The 8919-nt window shown below is 38.0% G+C and overlaps 1 protein-coding gene across 1 annotated transcript; it reads left to right on the forward strand.

The window, feature by feature from the left end:
* Positions 1–361: 361 nt before the first annotated feature.
* Positions 362–8347, forward strand: LOC124839704 (ABC transporter C family member 4-like). The gene is made up of 12 exons (XM_088095720.1): positions 362–640; positions 810–2986; positions 3092–3412; positions 3681–3767; positions 3872–4501; positions 4783–4947; positions 5247–5541; positions 6438–6652; positions 7057–7362; positions 7439–7502; positions 7574–7813; positions 7908–8347. The coding sequence occupies exons 2-12, from the start codon at positions 908–910 to the stop codon at positions 8006–8008; spliced, it is 4503 nt and encodes a 1500-aa protein (XP_087951846.1). The 5' UTR covers positions 362–640; positions 810–907; the 3' UTR covers positions 8009–8347.
* Positions 8348–8919: the final 572 nt, after the last annotated feature.

Consider the following 8919-nt stretch of genomic DNA (forward strand, 5'->3'; position numbering starts at 1 on the left):
AACTTGTGATTCGAATGAACGAGGAGCTATTCTCTACTATTACATGTTGCTGTTTAGTCTTGCTCTGATTATTCCATTGCTCATTCGTCAAAGGCCAATTCTCTTTGTTTGCTTGTTGACTTTTCAAACCATCTTCTTGGACTTGACTTGTAAACATCTGGGAAGCTTGCACGCTGTTTCCTCAAAACGAATCGTCATTCTTTTCTTGTTGACCAAGCTGTAATTTTTTTTTTATGAAAGTTGGTGATGAAAGCCGCATTGAAGAAATTCAATATCCACAACCACGTGGGATACATGGTAGGGAGGGTTCTATAGTTCATAATTTAAACTCTACCATCTGTTTGATTTTATGAAAAAGTAAAAATCTTTCCATAAAAAGTTTATTTTTATTGCGGAGAACACACAGTTGAGAAGATTACAAGAAATTGAAATTTGTTTACTGTAGCGAAAACCGAGAAAGGAGGTTGCGAAACTCGTTTTGTTTTCAGTCTTGCACACGTATCCGTAGTATAAACGTAGGCGTATCTATTTCATCGAACAGCTCAATAGTCCCAAGTCCAGAGCAACGTACTGTTGCTCAGGACTACCTTGGCTTTTTCTATCTGTTTTCTGGATTGAGAGGTGGTTAAAACTCGTAAAGGTAAGCGTTGTTTACTTGTATTTTGGAGTTTTTGTTTTACTTCCAAAGCCTTTTTACCTTACTTTCTGTTGTGTACTATTAGTTTCCACCCTGTCAAATACAGACTCGTAAGGGCAGCACAGTTTTTCAGCTCCTTTAAATTTTGTCGAACCGTGTTTTCTTGTTTCAGGGAGTGGAGGGAAAGAAGTGGATGGAAATTGAGTTATAAAGTTGTAAGGTTGTAATACGACTGAAGAAGTTTCTTGTTGGGGGTGTCTGCAAACAAGCATGTCGTTTGCAGCTTCAACGTGGCTCACGTCCCTCTCGTGTTCATTGGATGCAACTCCAAATCTTCCTCACTGGCTGAGATTCATTTTCCTCTCTCCATGCCCTCAGAGAGCTCTTTTGTCTGGTGTTGACGTTCTGCTTCTGTTGACACTCTTTGTGTTTGCGCTTGTAAAGCTCTATTCTAGGCTCACTTCCAATGCCAACGCTAACTCACACCTTGATAAACCACTTATCAGAAACAACAGAGTTTCTGTCAGGACAACAGCATGGTTTAAGCTAACTCTAACTGCAACCACTCTTTTGACATTATTGTACGCGGTGGCTTGCATTCTAGTGTTTGTCAGTTCCACCAACGAGCCCTGGAAGCAAACTGATGGCTTGTTTTGGTTACTTCAGGCCATAACACAACTAATCCTTATAGTCTTGATCGTCCATGAGAAAAGATTTGAAGCTGTTACTCACCCTTTGTCTCTCAGAATATACTGGATTGCAAATTTCATTGTGGTTTCTCTGTTCACTGCTTCTGGGATCATACGTTTGGTCTCTGTAGGAGTGGAAGATGGGAAACACTTCAGCTTCATGGTTGATGATACGGTTTCTTTCATTTCTTTACCCTTGTCACTTTTTCTGCTCTTTGTTGCAGTTAAAGGGTTCACCGGGATTGTGTCTGGCGAAGAAACAGAACCCCTTATTGACGAGGAAACAAAACTACATGAGAAATCCAACGTTACTGGCTTTGCTTCAGCTTCTGCAATATCCAAGGCCTTTTGGATTTGGATAAACCCGTTGTTGAGCAAAGGGTACAAGTCACCTTTGAAGATTGATGAAATTCCATACCTTTCATCCCAGCATAGAGCTGAGAGGATGTCCGTTATCTTTGAATCAAAGTGGCCAAAATCAGATGAGAGGTCGAAGCACCCGGTTCGAACAACGTTGCTTCGCTGTTTCTGGAGGGAGATAGCCTTCACAGCATTTCTTGCTGTTATTAGGCTGTCTGTGATGTTCGTAGGGCCAGTTCTCATTCAAAGTTTTGTTGATTTTACATCAGGAAAAGGTAGCTCTGTGTATGAAGGATACTACCTCGTGTTGGTTCTCCTGTGTGCCAAATTTGTAGAAGTTTTGACAACTCACCATTTCAACTTCAACTCTCAGAAGCTTGGGATGCTTATCAGATGCACTCTCATCACTTCTTTGTACAAGAAGGGGCTGAGGCTAACGGGTTCCGCGAGGCAAGATCATGGTGTTGGGCCTATTGTCAATTACATGGCTGTTGATACCCAACAACTCTCTGATATGATGCTCCAGTTACACGCTGTGTGGATGATGCCATTTCAAGTTGGCATTGGTTTGTTTTTGCTCTACAATTGTCTGGGAGCCTCGGTGATTACGGCTACAATTGGACTTCTTGGTGTCATTGCATTTGCTGTGGTGGCTAATAGAAGAAACAAGCGTTTCCAGTTTAATGCCATGATGTGCCGTGACTCAAGGATGAAGGCAGTGAATGAGTTGCTTAATTACATGCGTGTCATCAAGTTCCAAGCATGGGAAGAACATTTCAATGGGAGAATTTTGGGTTTCCGCAAGTCTGAGTTTGAGTGGCTCTCCAAGTTTATGCAATCAATCTGTGGCGTTATTATTGTGTTGTGGAGCACCCCATTGTTGATATCAACTCTGACGTTTGGTACCGCGCTTTTGCTTGGAGTTCGACTTGATGCAGGCACGGTTTTCACCACCACAACTGTGTTTAAGATCCTGCAGGAACCTATTAGGACCTTTCCTCAGAGTATGATATCTCTTTCACAAGCGCTGGTATCACTTGGGAGGTTAGATAGGTACATGTCTAGCAGGGAATTGTCGGATGATTCGGTTGAGAGAGAGGAAGGGTGTAGTGGACGCATTGCTGTGCAGGTCAGAGATGGAACTTTTAGCTGGGATGATGATGGTCAGCTGCAAGACTTGAAAAACATTAATTTGGAGATTAATAAGGGGGAGCTTACAGCAATTGTTGGGACTGTAGGGTCCGGGAAATCTTCACTCCTTGCTTCAATTCTTGGTGAGATGCACAAAAATTCTGGGAAGGTATGTAATTATTTTTTGTTTAGAAAAGAGGACTTTGTTTTCTATACCATGCAGTCACTAATTTGTGCCGTAATGTTGGTTTCTGACTGTATGTTTTGGTGGCAGATTCAAGTTTGTGGGAGTACTGCTTATGTTGCACAAACATCTTGGATTCAAAATGGGACAATTGAGGAAAACATTCTCTTTGGCTTACCAATGAACAGGCAGAAGTACAATGAAGTGGTCAGAGTTTGTAGCTTGGAGAAAGACTTGGAAATGATGGAGCATGGTGATCAGACAGAGATTGGAGAGCGTGGCATCAACCTAAGTGGGGGTCAGAAGCAGCGCATACAGCTTGCCAGGGCTGTATATCAAGATTCTGATATATATCTTCTTGATGATGTTTTCAGTGCTGTAGATGCACATACTGGCACTGATATATTCAAGGTGATTAATCTAATATCTTTCCCTGTTTCCTACTCTCCGCATTCTATAAGTTAGACTAATTCATTTTTTTAATTACAAGTCAATTTTGTGAATCCTTTTAATAAAAAAAATGATGTACAATTCAGTTTAGTTATTGACTTCTGGTGGGTTGAAATTAGCACCTATCCAAATGTTTTTGAGACAGTATGCTAAAAATGACGCCATATTTACAGTATTATATATGTTTTTATAGTATAGCCATGTTTTAAATTAGAGTAATTTTATGCAGGAATGTGTGAGGGGTTCTCTTAAAGGAAAGACCATTATTCTTGTAACACACCAAGTAGACTTCCTACATAATGTGGATCTTATAGTGGTAAGGCTTTATCATAATCCTTTAATGTCTTGTCCCATTCAATCTCTAACTTAACTTGGCAAAAGATTTTAAATTTCTAATACACATGTTTGCTTGGTCAAAAGGTGATGAGGGATGGAGCGATAGTACAATCAGGGAAGTATGATGATCTACTTGCTTCTGGAATGGATTTTAGTGCTCTTGTTGCAGCACATGAGACATCTATGGAACTAGTGGAGCAAGGTGCGGTCGTGCCTGGGGAAAATCTGAATCAGCAAATAAAATCACCAAAGGCAGGTTCTAATAACAGACCAGCCAACGGTGAAAGCAATTCTCTTGACCAGCCCAAGTCTGACAATGAAGGTTCTAAACTCATCAAAGAAGAGGAAAGAGAAACTGGGAAAGTTAGCTTTCGTATCTATAAACTCTACTGCACAGAGGCTTTCGGGTGGTGGGGCATTGGAGGAGTAATCCTTCTTTCTGTGTTGTGGCAAGCATCAATGATGGCTAGTGATTATTGGCTGGCTTATGAAACATCCGAAGAGCGTGCACAGTTCTTCAATCCTTCTACGTTTATTTCTATCTACGGAATTATTGCTGTAGTTTCAATTATTTTGATTGTGCTAAGATCCTACGCTGTTATGGTCCTCGGGTTAAAGACAGCACAGATTTTCTTCAATCAAATTCTCCACAGCATCTTGCATGCCCCCATGTCTTTCTTTGACACCACTCCATCCGGGAGAATTCTTAGCAGGGTAAGAATTCCAAGGCTCAAGTATACAACTTTAAATGTAACATGGACAAACTTAAGAAAAAAGAAGTAAAAATTAACGTTTATGCATAAAATAATTTTCAGAAGCTTTATCATATAACTTTTCCAAACAATGTTAATAAACTAATTTTAATTTAAAGAAGTTAATGTTATTTTTTTCTCTCTTAAAATGTCTTTTTGCAGAAACTTGTCCAAACAGATGTATTCTTCTACATTACTGTCACCTTCATATATAATGAATTCTATTTTCTTAAACTTTGACAGGCATCCACTGATCAGACCAATGTTGATGTTTTTATCCCCTTGTTCCTCAATTTTGTGGTAGCCATGTACATTACAGTGATCAGCATCTTCATAATCACATGTCAAAATTCTTGGCCGACAGCTTTCTTGTTAGTTCCTCTTGCTTGGTTAAACATTTGGTACCGGGTATGTGTACGGTGTTTCTGTTAGTACAATGCATTGCTGTCATTTTACTATTTCAAGAATGATGTATCACATGGATTTAATTGATTTGTCCGTGTTAGATTATCAATCAATGTCTATATTCTAAACTTTTTGGCTGGAAACAAAAGTAAACGTGCTTACTATTAATGATTTCTCAATTCAAGTATTGTAGTAATTGAATAGCCGTGGTAAAAGCACAGGAATTGCTCACAACTAAACATATCTGATGCAATATAGGTTAACAACTCATGTGTTTGATTTTTCGATTTTGGATTTTGCAGGGTTATTTTCTTGCTTCCTCTCGTGAGTTAACTCGTCTGGATTCAATTACTAAAGCACCTGTCATTCACCATTTCTCTGAAAGCATTTCGGGGGTCATGACAATCCGGGCATTCAGAAAGCAGAAGCAGTTTTGCGGAGAAAACATTAAACGGGTGAATTCTAATTTGCGAATGGATTTCCACAACTTCAGTTCCAATGCGTGGTTGGGTTTCCGCTTAGAATTGCTTGGAAGCATAGTTTTTTGCTTCTCCGCCATGTTCATGATCATGTTACCCAGCAATATCATAAAGCCAGGTAAACAAACTCACTATAAAATGATTTGTAAAATGTTTCTCTTTATTTGTCAATGATCCTTGAGAGTCCTTTGAACAACTATTTGTTCCATACAAAATTCTGATACAAAGCTTTATGCAAAAACTCATAGTGGACCAGGTTCATACTGTAATTCTAACAGAAGGCTAGACACTCATAGTTGTAGTAGATGAAAGTGTTACTGTTTTTCTTTTACTTGGAAGTGGTGTAGTGGATTGGTTATAAGTAAAATAAGGAAAATAACAACATCACTGTCCACATAGGACAAACACATCAAACAAAATTATATGATGAAAACCCCTAAAGTTCCAACTTTTTATAAAGAAAAAAGAATTCCACCTGTTACCCAACAAAGGCTAGAATCTGGCCGTCACCCTATCCTAGTTCCATTCCTTGATAAACTTGTCTTCTATGTTCAAATTATTCAGTCACATCACTAACCAATCACAACATACCCTTCTAGCACGTCTCTAGCAGGATACTCTATTTGTGCAAAATGTCCAATAGATAAGACAAAATAGAGACAAGAAGATGATTTCAAGATGGTGCTTCTTTGAATTATTATTCAACTATAATACATGTGGAAAATATTCAAGTGTGCGACGTGTACACTACATGTTGGATTAGAATGTTAAGAATTCAAGATCCGTTGGACGTCTTACGAAATGAGTAGGCCAAAACTTATTTTCTTAAGATTTTGCATGTCCTGATCTTTTATGAGTTTGTTGATGACTAATTGGTGTCAAGTCAGTGGTCTGCACTCCCCTTTGAAAAACCTAACATAGAATGTGTTGAAAAGCAATGAAATGGTTTTTATCCTGCAGTCAAAATTTTATTATGATAAACAAGTGATTGGTTTGTTGTGATTGTTGATGCAGAGAATGTTGGCTTGTCGCTCTCATACGGGTTATCATTAAACGCCGTGATGTTTTGGGCCATATACATGAGCTGTTTCATTGAAAACAAATTGGTATCTGTTGAGAGGATCAAACAGTTCACAAATATTCCATCCGAAGCAACATGGAGAAACAAGGATCGTGTGCCTCCTGCAAATTGGCCCGGTCAAGGCAATGTTGATATCAAAGATTTGCAGGTATCCAGAAAAAACCAAATTGATTATGATTATTTCTTGTGGTAAAATTAATTATGCAGTAAAATTTCACTATATCCTACTTTACAAGAGTTTTCAATTTAAAATCTTATGATTGATTGCGACTGTTGTAAAGCACGAAGGCATACTTTCATTAAGTTAGCAGGTGCTGATGTTAAATGACTGGTTAACGAATGAGATAACTATTTTATGTTGTAGTAATAAATGGTATGTGGTGTCAAGGCATATAATATTTTTATTTAGTACATTACTTTATTAAATGATTATTATTAAAAAAATTTAAAGAGAAATATTTGGTAAGAAAAGACTTGTGTTATTGTTATTGTAATACGCTCTGAGCAACAAACTATTTACTTAAGGTCATTACTTAAACTTGTGGCAAACAGGTTAGATATCGTCCAAACACCCCTTTGGTTCTTAAAGGCATCACCTTAAGCATCAATGGAGGAGAAAAAGTTGGTGTTGTTGGACGAACAGGAAGTGGAAAATCAACTTTGATTCAAGTTTTCTTCAGGCTGGTGGAACCAACAGGAGGAAAAATAATAATTGATGGCATTGACATATCTATCTTGGGACTTCATGATCTCAGATCACGGTTTGGTATAATCCCTCAAGAGCCTGTCCTTTTTGAAGGAACAGTTCGAACTAACATTGATCCAACCGGACAATATACAGACGAAGAGATATGGAAGGTAAATAAATTCCTTCAGACCCATTTACTTTCATTTTTTTGCCATTAGCCTCATCATTTCTTGTTTACTGTTGTAGAGTTTGGAACGCTGTCAGCTAAAAGAAGCAGTGGCTTCCAAGCCAGAGAAACTTGACTCTTCAGGTTTGAAACATTCTTACGATAGTTTGATTAATTTTTGGGCTTACTAATGGAAATGGTACTCTCGTTTACAGTGGTTGATAATGGAGATAACTGGAGTGTTGGGCAGAGACAGTTGCTTTGTTTGGGAAGGGTTATGCTTAAGCAAAGTAGGTTGTTGTTTATGGATGAGGCAACAGCTTCTGTTGATTCTCAAACCGATGCTGTGATTCAAAAGATCATCCGAGAGGACTTTGCAGCACGTACCATCATCAGCATTGCTCATAGAATACCAACAGTAATGGACTGCGATAGAATTCTAGTTGTGGACGCAGGTATGAAACATATACTCCTGTTTCTTCTTACTCTGTTACATCTCATGGATTACACTATTTCTATGCTAAGTTCTGTTTATTTTTGCCTTAATAGGGAGGGCCAAAGAATTTGACTCACCAGCCAACTTGGTCCAAAGGCCATCACTCTTTGTTGCTTTAGTTCAGGAGTATGCCAATCGCTCAAATGGCCTATAACAAACTTTTGAGTGTCACTTCTGCAAGACAGTAACAGAAAACATACATTGTCTAAGCCTATTAAGTTTTGAGTGATCTTCCTAGTGCTATGTGAAAGAACAAAAGACATTTACCATGGAAGCAGAAAACAAGTGTTGTGAGACGCAATTACCGTCTCAAATAATTTCTATTAATGCAAGTGAAGTTGCCTAAAGTAAATCTAACGTACAACAAATACAACCATTGTAGCAATTACAGTATCGAGTGTAACAGCTTCACTGTTGACTTCGCATTATTCTGATTTGCTTGTACTTCTGATTGAGAATTAGTTTACAACATTAATAATTTGTTCTTCTGATACATGTGGACATGGCAAAAGGAGTTCTAAAAGTTCATTTTGTTTAAACCTTACGAGGAATATCAATTCGGTCCTCTCGTCTAAAACGATCTCAATTGGTTTCTAAATTTTGTAAATTAGTAACAATTAAGTCCTTTCCGTTATGTGGTCAGAAACAACATCAAGAGCTGTTGAGCTGTAATATTTTTTGGAGGACGTGCCATTCTTGATTAATTTCAGTGGCCGATGTGTTTTATAATGATAATTTACACGTGGAGTGTTTGCCTTAAAATTATTATGCTTACCCTAACATTTAAAGGGTTTGTTTAGGTAGAATGTGTCATTCTTCTTCGTTTTGGGAAAGAAGAGGTTATGGAAGGTGGAACTAGAATAGTGTTCAACTATGTGTGAAAGGTAAATAGAAAATGGTGTCTATCTAGAAGCAAATATAGTTCAATCATTACATGAAAAAGTTGACTGATTAAGCAAGAAGGATATCCAGCAATGGTCATTAATAATTACAGAAAATGAACCTGAAAATGTAGTTTAACAAAGCCCTAAAGTTATACATGGCATCCTGTTTGACAAAGCATAT

The sequence above is a fragment of the Vigna umbellata genome, chromosome 8 (assembly GCF_029865625.1).
Source record: "Vigna umbellata cultivar VRB3 chromosome 8, Vumbellata_1.0, whole genome shotgun sequence".
NCBI lineage: Eukaryota > Viridiplantae > Streptophyta > Magnoliopsida > Fabales > Fabaceae > Vigna > Vigna umbellata.